This window comes from Camellia sinensis, chromosome 10 (assembly GCF_055761805.1).
Source record: "Camellia sinensis isolate YWXY chromosome 10, ASM5576180v1, whole genome shotgun sequence".
Taxonomy (NCBI): domain Eukaryota; kingdom Viridiplantae; phylum Streptophyta; class Magnoliopsida; order Ericales; family Theaceae; genus Camellia; species Camellia sinensis.
The window spans coordinates 173,273,089-173,291,773 of NC_138970.1; the positions used below are offsets into that span (position 1 = coordinate 173,273,089).

The window sequence follows — 18,685 nt, forward strand, 5'->3', positions numbered from 1 at the left end:
CAAAGGAATTGGTAAAACATTATATTTATTTCTACAAATACATATTCTTATTGTTAAGATTTTATTTTATAAATATTATTTTGTACACAACAAATATTTGTAGGCCTACCCATGCAAGCCCATTCCTCCATGAGACTAGGAATATCGGTGTTGTTATTCGTGATGAGTGCAATCTTAATATTATCCGCAATTCTAAGGTAAGTATAAATATCAAGTTCAACATATTCTTTTTTCGTAATCTTAATAAATTCTATAAATACATGTTCTTTTTCGTATTCTGAATAAATTTTATTTATTTTTGGTAGGCAAAGGAAAAGGAAAAGGGCAAAGCAATGTGTAAAGGAAAAGAAAAGGCAACTTCTTTTGACAAAGGAAAGGAAAACACATGTCCAATGGTATATATTCAACATCTTTAAAAAAATATTTATCGAGTAAAACAAAGCCAATCATATTGTTTAAGTGAACATTGATCATGTATATTTTTAAAAATGTAAACTGTGTTGTCAATTTTTTTTGTGTGCTCTTTGTTTTCTGTACACTCAAACAAAGTATTTTTAGCTCTCTTTTACATTTCCTAAAAATAATTGTAACATTTATCAACTCCAAGAAAAACTTTATAACATCCAAGCAAAGGAACAGAGGAACATAGGCATAGAAAATATTTTTAATTTTCTTAAAATCATCATGAGGCAAGAAGAAAGAGAAAACAATTATTAAAAAACAAATTGTTATATCACAAGGTATGAAGAGGGAAAATGAGGCAAAATGGAAAAGGAAGAAATGTAAAAATATAAAAATATTCTTAAAATTATCACAAGGCAGAAAGAAAAAGAAATAAAATAGTATACGATAATATTTGTATTTTAGATATCAATGATATAATGTTCACATTTTAGGCACACAATAACAATGTTATATCAAAAGCAACATTGGCCTAACGTGCACGACGAGAACGAGAAAAATTAAGAGAATGTATTCAACCGAGACAAACTTCTTTAATATCGTGTCATCGTAGTCGTGCTTGCTTGGAACTAGGAACAAAGGCAACTGAGGATACTCAGTCGGTGCAAAAACGAACAATGGTTGCACATCCTTCCACATGTTCGTTCTCAATGCCAAGCACATCTTTAGCTCCACAAAGGAATTGGTAAAAGACTGTGTTTAATTCTTCAAATATATACTCTTACTATTACCATTCTATTTTAATTTACAACCTACCAATATTTGTAGGCCTACTCTTACAACTCCATCCCTTCAAGAGGATCTATGTACTAATGAGGAATTAGAGGATATGCCTATGAGTCCAATGGTTGGTACTCGAGCACATATAAATTCATGTTGTCATTCTCTTGGCAAGATGGATGTATTATGTCCTTTCTGTTCAGCATTACATTGGATGGATGAAAAATTAGTAAAATCATCTCCAAACCGTCCTCTATTCGGAACATGTTGTTCAAAAGGGAAGGTTAAGCTTCCTCTGCTTATTACACCCCCTTCACTTCTTCAAGCATTATATGATGGGAATGATAATAAATCAAAATCGTTTCGACGTTATACTCGACTGTACAATGCAACCAATGCTTTTACAAGTCTTGGTGCTACATTAGATCCAAGAGTACTTACTGGAAGAGGCCCTACATCATTCACTATCCATGGGGAATTGCGACATCGAACAGGATCACTACTACCACAATCAGGGCAAGATGAAGCTTATGCGCAATTGTACATTTATGACCCTGATTCAGCTTTAGAAGTTCGCAATCGTAGAAATCCTCAATTAAGAAGAGATGTTCTAAAAACTATTCAAGATAGTTTATTACAGGTTAATGCATTCGTTGATAAATTTCGCCAGGCTCATGCAATTTTGAATCAATTAGCCTTGACAGGACGAAATTTGTCTGCTCATCTCCACTACAGTTCATCGACAGATCGACGACGGTATAACCTATCAACTATAGATGAGATTGCAGTTGTAATACCAGGTGATGGAACCAAGGTTAGTGGAATGAGAGATGTTATCTTACATCTACATAGAAATAATGAGCTAATGCAAATCAATGAATGTCACCCAGCATATTTGCCATTACATTATGTTTTATTATTTCCACATGGTGAGCTTGGGTGGGAACCTGAGACGAAACTGTGGGATGTTGAACGTGATCGGCCTTCAACTGATCGGCTTACTCAAATGGATTTTTATAGTTATCGTTTGTTTGAACGACCCACAGAGTATTCAACAATTTTGAGAGCTGGAAAATTGTTCCAAGAGTTTTTGGTTGATGCTTGGGTTGCAACTGAACAAAATAGGTTGACTTACTACAACCTTAATCAAGGGAAGATTCGTGCTGAACTTTACCAAGATTTAATAGATATTGATCCAAATGACCTTCAACCCAATCAAATTGGTCAAAGGTTTGTTTTGCCATCTTCATTTCCTGGAGGTCCTAGACACATGTTTGAAATCTTTCAAGACTCAATGGCTATCACACGATACAACCAACATCCAGACATTTTTCTTACCATGACTGCAAATCCTAATTGGCCAAAAATTACTTCGGCATTATTACCGCACCAAAAGCCTATTGATCGTCCTGATTTAATTGCCTGTGTTTTTGAGTTAAAGAGAAAGTACTTGATGAAGGAGATAGAAACAAACCGAGTGTTTGGTAATAAAATTGTGCATGTTTTTACAATTGAATTCTAAAAGCGAGGCCTTCCTCATATGCATGCACTTCTATTTATTAAGGGTCTAGACAAAATTCGGACATGTGCTTAAGTAGACAAATTGGTTTGTGCAGAATTTCCAGATCCAAAAGATGAACCTATGCTTTTTGAAACTATCAAGTGTTGTATGGTACATGGACCATGTGGTGTTCGAAATCCACAAGCACCATGTATGGAAAATGGTAAATGCACTAAGAGATACCCTCGAGCGTTCGCAGAAACAACTACTATGGATCAAGATGGATATCCTATCTATCGTCGTCGCAATAATGGTCAAACTCATATTGTGAGGGGGAAAGAAGTTGATAACAGAGACATCGTACCATACAATGCATATCTTTCTAAACGTTTCAACTGTCATATAAATGTAGAAGTTTGTGCCGAAATGAGATGTGTCAAGTATATACACAAGTACATTTATAAGGGTTATGATCGTACAACGATGGTGTTGGGATTGATAAATGAGATCCAACAATATCTCGATGCGAGCTATGTTGGACCTCCATAAGCTGCTTGGCAAATATTTGGTTATCTATTGCATGCAGAGATACTAACAGTTGTACGCTTAGCACTTCATTTATCTGGAATGCACTGCATTCTTTTTAATCCTGATGAATCATTAGAAGCAATTGTTTCTAGAGCTGGCCAACAAATGTCAACTCTTACTGGTTTTTTTGCATGTTGCGCTTCTATGGAAGATGAATGTCCATTCACTTACCAAGAATTTCCACAACATTTTGTTTGGCTTAATTCAGAAAAGAGTTGGAAACCAAGGCAGCAGGGCTATGCAATTGGTGGAATGTACTTTGCTAGCCCTAATTATGGTGAGAGATTTTATTTGCGTTTGCTATTAACTGTTGTCAAAGGACCAAAATCATTTCAATGTTTACGCACGGTCAACAATGTTTTGCATGATACATTTAAATCAGCATGTGTTGTAAGAGGACTTTTAGAAGATGATGAAGAATGGATATAATGCCTTAAAGAGGCTGCAGTTATGAAAACTGGTTATCAATTAAGGAGATTGTTTACTATTATTCTTACTCAGTGCTCTCCACTGCAACCATATGCGTTATGGAATCAATTTTCAATGCATATATGTGATGATCTTGCACATAAGATTCGAACATTGTTTGCCATTTCTGAACCAACTGAGGCTCAAATTGAAGACTATGGTCTATATCTTTTGAATAAAATGCTCCAAGAATCCGGAAAAAATTTAATTAACTTCCCACCAATGCCACAACCTTCTACAAATTGGAGTGCAGTAGTTGGTAACAGGTTGATATTCGAACATCAACAACTGTATAATGAGGCATAACAGGCAGATGCAGAAATTATTATTGATCGTCTCAACAATGATCAATGAACAGCTTATGAGGCAATCACTTCCTCAGTCTTTAAAAATAAAGGAACTATTTTCTTTTTGAATGGAGGTGTCGGAACAGGGAAAACGTTTTTGTACAATGCGATTGCATTAAAATGTCGCAGCCTTGGCCATATTGTTATTATTGTGGCTTCATCTGGAATTGCATCATTGTTATTGGTAGGAGGTTGTACTGCTCATTCAACATTTTCCATTCCGTTGGATGTATTGGAAAATTCAATTTGTGGATTTAGCAAGCAATCATTACAAGCAGAATTGTTTAGAGAAACAAAACTTATAATCTGGAATGAAGTTCCTATGCAGCATAGACATTGTGTTGAGGCAGTTGATCGCACACTTCGGGACACTTGTGATAGTGAAAAGCCATTTGGGGGTATCACTGTTGTTCTTGGTGGAGATTTTCGACAAATCTTATCAGTTATAACCAAAGGAGTTAGTGAGCAAATTGTGAATGCATCATTAAGACACTCTTTTCTATGGAAGGATATGCATGTTCTGTCTTTAAATTTGAACATGCGCTTGAATCATGCAAATCTTAAAAATGCTAATTTTGCAAAATTCTTGATGGAGGTAATATTTCTTCAAACTTTTTCTCTATTATATGGTTCTTTTAAATTGACGAAATATATTTACGTTTATGTACTTTAATTGATTTTACTTACTATTTTATTTATTTATTTTTATAAATAGATTGGGACTAATCCTCAGGAAATTGTTAAACTTCCATCAACAATACACAAATGCCAAGATCTAAAAGACATAATCTCAGTAGTTTATCTGCAACTGGATGTGGCAATGACATCGACTGCAATATTTTTAACTGAATGTACAATTTTTTCTGCACGGAATGATGATGTCAGTGCTATCAATACTGCAGCATTGAATATTTTTCCCGGCAACACACATACTTATTTGGCAGCAGACAAGATGTTTGAAGATGGTGAAATTGATCGTACTATAATAAATAGATATTCTAATGAATATTTAAATTCATTAGATCCTCCTGGGCTACCGGCTTTTAAGGTAGAGTTGAAAGTGGGTTGTCCTATAATGTTGTTAAGAAATATTGCACCAAAAGATGGACTGTGTAATGGCACAAGATTGATGGTTTCTAAATGCAATACTCGCATAATTGAAGCTCAAATTTTAACTGGAGAAAAATGTGGCAATTTGGTATTCATACCAAGGATATCCTTGACACCGTCTTCTTCAGAAATGCCTTTCCGAATGACAAGATGTCAATTTCCAGTTCGATTGGCATATGCCCTGACCATTAATAAATCTCAAGGGCGATCTGTGAAATTTGTTGGAGTTGATTTGCGCACACCAGTGTTTAGTCACGGGCAATTGTATGTGGCCCTATCTAGATGCACATCCTTTGATCGTATAAGTGTCCTCCTTCCCAATGATGAGCCAGATTCTACTACAAACATTGTTTATCCTGAAATTTTGTTATAGTGTTACTTATGGATCAAACCACTTTTGTCAAAAGGTACAATTTATTTATTGATAAATTTGTTTCTATTGATTACAAATTGTTATTTTTAAAATATTTTACTATATGTGTCGACTTTTGTAGGATTGGGTTAAAAAATATATGGAGCTCAAAAATATAAATACAACTAGATTGCTTCGATGGGGATGTAACAAGGTAATTTCAATTTGAAAGTGTTTTGATATATATATAAATTTTCTTTTGCTAATATACTAACTTTTTTTATTTTCATAAATTAGTAGATTGTCGTGCATGCTCCTCACTGGGGATACATACAAGTTGATACGAGGACTTTTTGGAAAGTGATGAGGCGCTCCTAGGATTTCTAAGAAAGAACAAGTTTGAATCTCATATTTATTTTTATGAAAAGCGTACATATGCTAGCTACGATCCATATTTTGTAGAGTTTCCAATCGATGTGAAATTTATTACTTACAATAGTTTTGTAAAGCCTTTTATCTATGTGAAATTTATAACTAAGTTTAGATGTATGTTAGATAATATTCATTTGAATTATTGATTTATGCTATGAGTTTGCTTTTGTAAATGTAACACACTAGGTGATATATGTTTTTTTGTTTTTTCTTCCTAATATGCTCTTGAATTAGGTTAAACAAAACTAATCATATTTTTATTTGGTTATCTTTTTATCAGGAAGGGTGTTGCATTTTCTTTTTATTACAGAACATTGACTGGTATACTTAATTTGTTATTTGGTATTTTTTTTGTATTGCAGAGCACTGGCTGGTGTGCTTAATTTGTTATTTGGCATTTTTTTTTGGTATTGCAGAGCATTGGCTGGTGTGCTTAATTTGTTGTTTATTTTTTTCTATTGCATAACATTGGCTGGTGTATTTCGTCTGATTTTTATATAGATGTTTCTGTGTTGTGGGATTTACATTTTGTTGTTTGTTTAAAATCTTAAACTTTTGTTGTGCTTGAATTTTACGTAGCATTTATGTGTTTACTTTTCACTATTTCGTTTACCTATAAATTTGGAAAATTTATGTTCAAATTGATTTATTTAGCACGTAGCATACAGTTTATTTATTTTTCATTTATTTAATTTTTTGCACAATAAACTGACCACCAAATAATAAAAATTGGTAGATTTTAACCATTACATTAAAATTGATGCAAAACTATAGCTTTGAGATCTCTCTTTTTTACTTCAACCAAAACTCACTATCTAAAAAAATGTGGATATAGAAATTTATTTGGGTACTGTTATTGGCTAGGATAATAAAATGTTTATTTTCTATTACAAATTGCAAGTGGGTTACATAAACAAAAAATACTACAATAATAAATATTTGGTGATATGATCGTTGTTTGCATTTGTGTCATCATACTACAATACTCCAAACTCTTTTCAAAAATCTAATTATAAAATTCATTTGAAAATTCAAAACCATACGGATCATCTATTTATATTTTCACCTCAAATTTTTTTTTCCCAACAAATTAAATAAATTACATTTTAACTCAATAACTTTATATTCAATTATATTTTCATATATTAATGGTCATCGTGCCTTGAGGAACGGGCATAGCCTAGTATATATATATATATGTGTGTGTGGGGGGGGGGGGAAGCTTAGCACTGTATATAAAGCCTAGTGCATGAATTTAATCCCAAGAAATAAATATGATTTCAGGATAGTATTTGATTTATTAAAATAAAATGATTATTCTATTAAAATATGCATTCTTATATTTAATTTATTAAAAAACATATTACAAATAAAATGCCATTCATCATTAATATAAAAAGAAAAAATAAACACTATCATTCTCACATAGAGGCAATTGATGACACTTGAATGGGGGAAATTGAAACAGTTTCACATTTCACATCCTTGATTTATTTAGTGATGAAATTGGTGTCCCACTGGGTGGGTGTAGTTGCATGAGTGCACTAAGATCACGTCGGCGGATTAGGTTAGATATGATTACTAGTGAGAGAATGATTAGTAAAAAGATTGTTAATATATGAATTATTAGTGAGGAAAATTTAGTAAAAATGTGTTTATTTTGATGATAGTGTGAGAGATGGTTAGTGATGGGATTGTTAAATTATTTTTATATAAAATAAAAAAAAAAAAAAATTATTTCTATATTAAAAAAACTTTTAAGAAAATATTAAAAAAAACGGGTGTACTTGGTAATTTTTTATTTATTTATATAAAATAGACTTAATCCATTCACTATTTTTTTAATCTTATCCAAAATCTAGCCAATTTAATCTCCTTAAGAAGAATTACTAAGCCCCTCATACTATTAATCCCTCCTCCCCAATCATCACCAAACAAAATGTAAATGAGATCCACACCAATACTAATCCAACGCACTCCCACCCCGCTAAACAAACATGGCCCAAGTGATAAGCTCATTTGACAAATTGACACCCCCACAAGATTGTCTGCCATGATACTAAGGGAGACCCTTTAAAAGTGGTCTGATGTCATTGCCATGTTCTCCCTCTCTCTCACATTCAATATTTCAACAACACATAAATTAAGAGCATGCATGCATGTGATAAAGTAAAGTAAAAGCCAATGGGATTTCTGTTTATGTTAGGTTTTGAGAGTGGTTGAAGCATTACCAAAAAGTGATACAAATTGTAGGTGGTGGGACGTTAATGGAGTTTATTATTACACCCGTGAAAACTGTTAGAAAAAATAACTGTCTAAAGCCATTGCATTCTTCAATTAATAAAGGTAGTGGATATGCACTGTGTTACTAATACAAGATTAATAATGTTAAGATGACTAAATTTTTTATACTCTCAATTGAGAATGAGGCTTTTCTCTAATCTAGTAATTAGATTGAAGGGTCAGATTGAAGGGTCTAATTAAGATGATTTAAATTGTTCAATTTTTAATATTATTTATATAAAAAATTAAATTAATCAAAAATCATTAACCACATGTTTGAATCACATTTTGTTTTATTAAAATAGGTGGTTTATTTTTTAAATTATGTTGTTTTGTTTTTAAAGAAAAATGTTACATACTAATATAGTTACAGATATCAGATAAATTTGATTTTTTGTATAAATGATCTACATGACAAACATTATACGCTGATTAATTTAGATTATCAAAGTGAACCTATTGTGCCGACGAAACCCTCAACTTGACCGTCCAATCCAATTATTGAATTGAAGGGATGTCTCTTACTTTTGTTTATTGTTGGTTAAATGTCATTCATGTATTGCATGGTCGAGTCTATTACACCAATATAATGATAGCACTCATAAAATAAATAGTAAATAACTTAGTACAAAAATTTGGGATCAATATAGACATGCAATGCCATCAGATCAAATTAAGTATGCACTGTGTTACTAATTCAAGATTAGAACTAGATTTTTGTATTAAAATTTTGAGTTATGCTACACAAACAAACTTAGTTTGAAAATTGATTGTTTCCATCCTTTTTGTGGGTTCATTTCAAATGCCAATATTTTGTTATTGCATCTCAAGTCTATTTATTTACAAAAAAAAAAAAAAAAATGCATGAAAAAATTTTGGTTGTATAATAGTTTTGTAAATTTGCTTATCTCATTATAATATATTTGGCTTCATTTGATTATGGCTAAAAAATTAATTTATTAACTAAAAAAGTTTATTTTTACTAAAAAAAAATCTTAACTCATTTACTAAACTAATTTTCGGCAAAAGACAAATTTTCTTATGCTTGAAATTTATTAGAAAAACCCAAAAAGTTAGAAATGTACTAAACAAACTAACTTTTTTTAAAATTAATTTTTTTAAGCTTATATTTAGAAAAATTATTCTTATCTTGAAAATTTGTAAAAAAAAATAACCACGAATGAAAAAGTATAGTTGAGATTTAAGTGGTGTATCGTATGATTTACATATAGAATAAATCTAAGTCACACATTAATTTTTGATAAAAAAAATATGATGATGAGGTATTACTGTAATTTTAGTCCATAAATTAATTTTTTTTAACTAGCTCCCCAAAAAGCCTGGGAGATGTGCCTAATAAACTAATATATTGATAATATCATAAAGAAATTTGATACAGATATTTGGTGTTAATGTGCCAGTTTCATGCAGTTTATTATAAATTAAAAATTAATAATTAGAAAGTAGAAATCGAAATAAAGTACCCATCTCTTAGATTTTGAAATTTTTTTAACTTATTTAAACTATTTATACCCAATAAACTATAAGTATTACTGTGTCAAACCGTCTATAAAAAAAATAATAATAATAATAAAATAAATAAAATAAAATTCTTCTAGAATCCTCCCCCCTCTATTTTTCTCTTGTGTATTTAATATTTTATTTATTAAAATTTATAAATTTTATCACTAATTCTAATTTTTATTTTATTTTTTCAAATTTACAATTATTTCCCCTTATTTAAAAGCAAGTGTAGCCTCTTCGGGCCAAGTGTTGGTAGAGTCGCAGGTCATTCCTCATCCTGTCGGAGGTAACAAAACAGACAGATCTGCCGTGTTATTTTTAGAAAAACCTTTCATCACATCACAAACTCTATCTATTTACACACACACACACACACACACACACACACACATAAATCACTACTACTAGATAAACCTTCACTCTTCATCTCTTTTGCTTTTGATTAGGTGCTTCTGAAAGTGTTTGCACCAAAATTGTGGAAGCAATATTGTGTGATTGCAGGAGAGAATAAAGAGAAGAAAAAAAAAAAACAAGATGGAGAATGAAGAGATAATCAGCAACAACAACAAGAAGCATATGATGATGATGAAAGTGGAGATTACATCAGAGAGTGAAAAGTCTGAAATGATCTCACCCACCACCACATCCACACCACCACCTCCACCACCATCAGGAGGAGGAGGGCTCTCTAGACAGGGAAGTATAGCAAAGAACTGCTGCTGCCTCTGCTCTCCGACAACCCATGCCGGTTCATTCCGGTGTCGGCTCCACCGGACTCCAACCCTTCAAAGGACCAAGAGCATGGACTCTTCTGCATCCCTCAAGGACTCACACTCACACTCCCAAGCCTAATACACACATACTATGGAAGAAATACAGTGGAGGAGGCTCTTAGTTTATCCTCCGTATAATCAAATTGTTTGTTGTTGTTGCGGCTTAATTATATGTACTTATTTTGTAATTGCTTTGCTTGTTCAATATTTTGTTGGAAAATTTGAATTTGAATTTAAATTTTCTCAAATAGTTGTGTCTCTTGAGATGGAATAGTGTGTCCTTTTGAAGAGTCACAACCTTTTTAAAGAGTCATGGAGGAATCTATAATTCCATCCCCCCACTTCAATTTGGATAGAGAATTGCTTTTTCTTCTTTACTTTGCATTTATTCTTCATATTTTTTTGAGTCTAATTTTCCTATAAAGAGAGTACTTGCACAGTGAAATTCGCTAAGCTTGCAATAGTAGTACTGTTGGTGCAAGACATTGACCGTTGTATCCTGGGAGATAGATGTCTATTGAATCTTAAGCATCAGTGGGAGGATGGATCTGTCTTAAAAAAAGAGTATCAAACACTCGACTCGATCAGGTTTTATCTATTTATGTATTGTAAGTTTTGTTACGTTATTTTGTCAATTTATTTCAGTTTTGGTTTTGCCCAAAAACTGTTTATATATTTTTAATTTATATTTTCTATATAATTTGGTACTATTTTTCTAACAATGTTAAGACAGACTTTGTGCCTATTTATGGTTTTTGGGAAAATACAATTAATTTATTGATTTTGCTGTATGGCCTTTTGAAGAACGAATGTCAATTTATGACATTCCTAGTCAAATGATGCATTGGTTAGTTTTTCCATGATTAGTTTGATATGACTTGTAGATATATAGATATTTACATATATGTCTGTATATATAGTTCTGTCAGTTATTTAACCAACTTGGCGTTTCATTTGTTTGGTCATTGGTTTTCTTTTGATCTAATTATTATTATTGGTTCCATCCCAGATTCCCTGTAATATGTGATCATGATAATTTTTTGCAACGGTTCCCCTGTTCAAAAACCTATTGATTTTGTATAATTTTGGTAAAACATACATAAACCTCCTGGAGGTAAGGGTCGCCGTCCTCCCCATTGCATACGTATTGAAGGTCTCAAACCAATGCTTCTTCACAACCGTACCGTCCGGTGAAATGTTGTCGTCTTGGCACAACTTCGTGTCTACAGGAACTGGAGGGTATAGTCTCATTGCCTCCGAAATCGCTGCGTGGAGTTACTCCATTTCGTATAACTCGTCGAAACTGTATGTTTCGTTGTTTCGCATTTCGGATTCGTACCATTTCAAGTTCTTGGAGAAACTGTATGTCCTCGTCTTCCATTTTCGATTTTTTGACGTGATCTGTCAAATTAGTTAGTGGATCCATATTAATTTCTAGTGTACTGTGTTTGGGATCATGATATTGAAGGGAACTAACATATATAATATATATAGTTACCAAGCAACTGGATGATGCACAAAGGGTGTTTGATGAAATGCTTGGTCGGAATACAATCACATGGACCTCTCTTATTCATGGGTATTCCCGGGTTCATGGTGTTAAATCGGTTACTAGAATAACTCGTCATTTGCATAAATCTCATGAAGAATTTAACGAGCACACTTGTTCGGTAATTTTGCGGGCGTGTGAGTCACCGGACAAAAGGATTTGTGGTGAACAGATTCATGGTTTTGCCATAAAAAGCGGGTTTTGTGATAATGTTTTTGTTGGAACTTCTTTAGTTTCTATGTATTCAAGAAGTGGCCACTTGGATAATGTAGAGAAATTGTTCAATGAGTTGACTTACAAGATGTTCGCTGTCTGAATTTTTATGTTTAAAATTTAATTGAAAATTTATTTAAATTATCATTTTAAATATTTTCGGTAATCCAGATTGCGTTGATATTGCACGAATACTACTACCACAATCAAACAAAAGTTATTTACATTTTTTCCCCCTCATATTACTCCAAAAGGATTTCATTGCTGATGTCATCATCACAATTACAAATTAATTGAAAATTGATTGAGAAATCTCTTGTGTTGATTATTATTTTTTAATAATCAATTGAAAGTTATTTTTAAAGTAACTTTGAATTTTGTGAGATAACATGTTTTCAATCTTTATTTTACTTGTGTGGTAAACTTGGTTTAACCATGAATCATGTTTTTAATGTGGAAGTTTATCTTTTGAATTAAAAGAGATAATTCCATTTTTGTCTCAAATATTTTTGAATGAGTTATTTTTTGTGACAATGTCACTTGTCTGGAAATAAATCATGTTGTTTGTGTTAATTTATGTATTATCACAAATGTGGGGGAAGAGATTAATGGGAAAATTATGATTATGATTGACTTGTTAATCTTGTCCATGTCTACATATGTTGTAGAGTTGACAATTAAAAGCATTTTTTTTTTATTTTATATTTTATATGATATCATTAATATCAATTTGGTATGTGGTGTATTATAAATGGATGTCAATTATTTATCAAAGTGTTGATAAAAATGTGAACTTATGTGTTTTCACATAAGAGGAATTCTAACTATTCTTTGGAATAATGACTAAAATTGGTGTGGTGATTGATCCGTAATAAAATATTATATGAATTAAAATATTTCATGGGTAAAAGTCACTTTGGTAATTATCGACGTAGTCACCAATACTAGATAAGACAAATAAGATGTACATGTATTATATAGTGATATTTATATTCCATGTTAAGATTGGAATTAAGGGTTGCAGTAAACAAAAATAAATTAATCATGGCGAAAGAAATGTTATTTGACAAAGTGTTATGGCCACAATCGGTATTAGTCATTTCTTCTTTGTACTGCAAAAGCAAGTTATGAAGTCTAATTGTATTTTAGATAAATTAGTATAGTGATTATATTCATAAATCAATTTACATCTTATTATTGAGTTCAAGCACACCAATTAATGTTATATTCTAATTTATCTCAAAATTGTGGGCGTGTATTTATTATACACTAGCAAGAGAAATTAAGTTTCCTTGAAATACTTAAAATGTGGGGGTGCTTGGAAGATTTTACCAAAGTAATAGTTCCAATTGGAGGTCCACAAAGAATCTCAATTCTTTTTATAAGACAAAGTTGGAGTAGAAGCAAATATGGTTTCATTAACTTCTAAAGAACACCTCTATGTTTATTATTTAAATTTGAAAATAGGAGTGACATAGAGTAACGGTAAGTCTCGAAGTAATAAAAGACTTAATACCATAAGACGTTTGCTTTCAACTGTGCATATTGTCTAAGGAAAATATAGTGGATCCATGAACTACTCAATAATATATAACTGAGATGGTCAAACGGAAAAATAGCGGCCGTTAAACAAAAAGTTTGACCAGAGAGCAAATGAGGGAAAGTTTATCGAGGAGAATGTGATTAAAGCCTATCACATCAGAGTCATCATAATGGTAACCCTATTTAGATGACTGGAGATCCCAAGAACTATGTTCAAAGGGACAACTAAGTTATGTGTGGCTCGCCAGAAATCGCTAAAGGAGTCTAACTTTTATCCATTCCTATGATGAAAGTGATATCTGCAACATGTGTTGTATGTAGGGAACTTAGGATAAGCTATACTTTTAATGATCACTTATATCTTGAAAACCCTAGACGAATATCTTTCAAGAGGAGTATTTAAGAGACTCAAAATAAGGATCACCTATATGAGTGTGAAGGGGCCGCTTCTATGAGATTAATAAGGCAAAATTCTCTAAAACACTTATGAAATACTAGGAGATGCCCAAGGCCAAAACGGGTATAAACTTGAGAACTAAACTGTGTCTGGAGATATTCTATGTGAATTCTATTGTCTTGGCTTACACAAATAGCTAAACAGTTTAAGGCATCACATCCACTGATTAGCTAGTAAGTCCGATAGGCTTTTACTAGGGAAGGTTTAAAGCCAAAAGCTACCTATCCTGATGCAGGGTATTTCATTAATGTACCCTCTCTTTGTTTGCATGTTGTTGCATGTCCTTTCTGTAAATTTCATTCATGTGGAGGATTGTTAGAAAATTTGAATTTGAATTTAAATTTACTCCAATAATTGTGTCTCTTGAGATGGAATGGTGCGTCCTTTTGAAGGGTCACAGCCTTTCTAAAGAGTCATGGAAGAATCTATAAATTCTATCCCCCTCACTTCAATTTGGATAGAGAATTGCCTTTTCTTCTTCACTTTGCATTCATTCTTCATATTTTTTTGAGTCTAATTTTCCTATAAAGAGAGTACTTGCACAGCGAAGTTCGCTAGGCTTGCAATAGTAGTGCTGTTAGTACAAGACATTGATCGTTATATCTTGGGAGATAGACGTCCATTGAATCCTAAGCACCGGTGGAAGGGCGAAAGAGTGTCAAAGACTCGATTAGGTTTTATCTATTTATGTACTGTAAGTTTTGTTACGTTATTTTGTCAATTTATTTCAATTTTGGTTTAGCCCAAAAACCGTTTACATATTTTTAATTTATATTTTCCATATAGTTTGGTACTATTTTTCTAACATATTTGAACAACATTGATCACTCTTTTTTTCTTTTTGAGTTGTATCTATAATTTTGCATCCCCATTCCTAATATAAAATGGGTTGAGTCGGTAAAAAATATTTTGAATTGCTTAATATTGTATTTGGTTAAGAGATTTGGAAAGAGAAATGAAAATATATGTGAAATGTGAATAAAATATATCTACATTTTATCTAATTTCACAAACTTTTTCACTTTTTTTTTTTTTTTTTTTCCAAATCCCTCCCAAAATTATCAACCAAATACTGTGTAAGTCAAATTTTTTAATATTAAATTAGTACTGGCTTATATCTCCAAAATCATTTATGTAAACTTGCGATGCAGTACAAGGTTGGTACAAATTCTCTCCTTTGTACTATTTGTGTCATCGAGAGAGGTTCATATCAATCGCAAATGTCACAATAAGATTTTGGTAAATGTTGTGTATGAGTCGATTTTGTTACACCAACAGTGAACTAGCCTAAATTGCTTGAGGCAATGGGTTGTGGGCAGGACGCTGGGATTTATCAATTTGGCTCTATTTTGATGAGGTTGTTTTATCCAAAAACATCAAAATAAAATAAATAATATTAAAAAATGATAATTGAGTTGTGTATGACACCTAACCTAGCGAACCCAAATTAGTTCAAATACTTGTTTATTTTTTTTATTTTTTATTTTTTAATTTTCTTTTAGATGGGTAAAGCAATTACAAAACAGAAGCCTCAACAATAAAAGGAAATTTACTTTTACCAGTTGGATGAGGAGGAAAAAAAATTAAAATTCGATAATTCAGGGTAGTGCTAGCTAGTATTGAATTCAAATCATCTGTCTCTCTCTCTCTCACACTCACTCTCTCTCTCTCTCTTTTCTTTTCTTTTTTTCTTGTCTTTGAATTTAATTGGTTATAAAATTATTTGTGTTAACATTGATAATCCTATGAATAAGACTGAATTAGTTTCTTCCAATCAAACAATGGATTAGGGATATAGGGAGACATGTCTTCACCACATGTTTTTTAAGTCCCAATGCAATCTCTTTCCTTGATCCAGCAATCAATCAGTCCTAATTATTTGCTAATGTGATACCTAATTGGATCTCATGATTCAGGCCCAAAAAATAAAAAATAAAAAAATTCCCATGATTGAATTTCATGCGTACACTATATGCATGCACTTAATCCAATATCAATTACTGCATGAACTTTGGACTAATTAAATAATTTGATTATGGAGATTTGACTGCAATTACTGCATGAACTTAATCCAATATAAAATAAATAAGGCACTTTGGCCTAATGGAAAATGCTAGAGGTCCCAAATTTTCTACCAAATAAATGACCAAATGTCTCACATGGGTGTGGGGCCCACAAAATTGCGGACTCCACACCCATGTGAGATATTTGGTCATTTGTTTGGTAAACAATTTGGTGTCCCTAGCATTACCCTTGGGCTAATTATCCCATTGTGATTGAAGAGATTAATGATATAAAGTGAAATTTCTCTTAAATTACAGGTATAACCTATCTTTTTTTTCCTTCTTTTTTTTTTTTTTCTATTTTTTTGTTTTTTAGGCAAGTATAACAACTTGTATGCTCAATGACACGTGATTTTCTTGCTTCTTGGGACTCCATAATTCGAAATTGTTAATCTTAGTTTTCCATCATTGATTAATTTTTTAAAAAACATGGGGCATGGTCATGGTATATATGCTGACTCATTCAATTGTAGGGTTTTTTTAATACCAAAATGGCAAAATTTTAAACTTAAATAAAAGACAAATAATGAGAGTATAAATAGGAGTGATAAATTATAAGAGTAGCTTGGACTGTTCATGTGCTCACCAGACAATATTATGAGAGCATCACTAAGAATTTATGTTTTATACGACTGGGAAAGCTTTGATAGCACACATGGAACAACTAAGAAACATTTTATTAAAAAAAATTTTTTAATGAATTTTATTTATTTAGAATAATTATTAGTTGATCCTATTGATTGAATAAATTTATTTGTTTTCTATGTATTTGTCCCTCGTTTTGGTAATAAATTTGTTTTTGAGACTTTAAATGTGTTTGTAGAATGATAGTTTGGTATTGGTAATGATACTAATAAATTTATTAAAATAATAAATGATTAAAATATTTTAGTTTTTGTTTGTGAGTTATGATTTATTTGTAGTTTATTTGTGTTAATTTATATTGAAATATGATACTTTCTAAATAAATAAAAAAAATATTGAAATATGATGTTTGAAGTATAAATAATTGAATTATGTTTTTAAAAAAAACATTTTTATAGTGATAAATTTAACACTGAAAATTGAATAGAATTTCTTGATAAATAAATTTAGTGGCCTATCTATTTTAAATTTACACTATACATTTTACTTTTAATATAAATTTTGAACTACAAATAAACATTTATCAAAAAAGATTTATGCAATCCATTAATAAAAATATGGAAAAATGATGACAATGATTATGATAAGGGTGATGATATGAGTGAATATAATTTATACATTGCATAACTTTTGTTGAAAGATACACCTTTAATTTAATCCAACCCCACTGCAAAGATAGGGATATGTTATTTCATCGTGTAAGATCAATGGTATAAAGTCTGCCTATAAAGTTGATGGGGGTATAATTATGAAGTAGCATCAATATTATAATAGTGTATAGTGTAAAGTTCATAGGGGTACATTGAAGTAACATCAATATGATAATGGAAAAAGATTGAGGCCTCGAATGTGGCTCGAAAAAGTTTTTTTTTTTTTTTTTTTTTTTTTTTTGAACTGCGTTGGTTTGGTTGTTTTTATTTTTATTTTTATTTATTTGTTGGGTTGTGTTAGTTTGATTGTTTTTATTCATTTATTTATTTGTTAAGCTGTTGTAATTTTATTTATTTATTTATTTATTTAAAGGATGGTTATGTGTAGGGATAGGTTTAAAGCTTAGGATTTAAGGCTTAGGTTTTTATTTTATCTGAGTCTTTCTAATTTGAAATAAAAATAAAGTAAAGACTCATACAAAACTATATGAGTTGGGCTGTGCTAGTTTGGTTGTTTTTATTTATTTATTTATTTATTTGTTGGGCTGTTGTAATTTTTTTTTTTTTTAGGATGATTATGTGTAGGGGTGGGTTTAGAGTTTAGGATTTAAGGTTTAGGTTTTTATTTCTTCCGAGTCTTTCTGATTTGAAATAAAAATATAGTAAGGATTGGTACAAAATTATATGGAATTAACAAACTTTAACCAGCAGTCTAACTGATCAGTCAATTTTATCACCCAATCAGTCTAGCCCAACTATTTTTTTTTTCTTCTTCTTTTTCTATTTGTTGAGCTATGTTGGTTTTTTTTTAAATTTTATTTTATTTGTTGAGCTGTGTTGGTTTAATTTTTTTTTATTAGGTTTTAGGATACACATAAAAACCCTTTAAAAAAAAAAAAAAAACAAAACAAAACAAAACCAAACCAAACCAACATAAAACAAAACCAAAAAAAAAAAAAAACAAACAAACAAACAAACAAAACATCTTTTCGAGGCAAATTCGCGC

The 18,685-nt window shown here is 31.2% G+C and overlaps 1 protein-coding gene and 1 long non-coding RNA gene across 2 annotated transcripts; both read left to right on the forward strand.

The window, feature by feature from the left end:
• The first annotated feature begins 1,079 nt into the window (after positions 1-1,079).
• Positions 1,080-5,388, forward strand: LOC145800874 (uncharacterized). Its single transcript, XM_082890626.1, has 7 exons — positions 1,080-1,147; positions 1,231-2,111; positions 2,229-2,666; positions 3,270-3,548; positions 4,098-4,681; positions 4,802-5,134; positions 5,299-5,388. Exons 1-7 carry the CDS (start codon positions 1,080-1,082, stop codon positions 5,386-5,388), a joined length of 2,673 nt encoding a protein of 890 aa, XP_082746752.1.
• A 4,306-nt stretch (positions 5,389-9,694) lies between these two features.
• LOC114275200 (uncharacterized) lies at positions 9,695-12,164 on the forward strand. Its single transcript, XR_014342942.1, has 3 exons — positions 9,695-10,073; positions 10,234-11,922; positions 12,055-12,164. It is a non-coding gene; the product is annotated as an uncharacterized LOC114275200 (long non-coding RNA).
• The last annotated feature ends 6,521 nt before the right edge of the window (positions 12,165-18,685 follow it).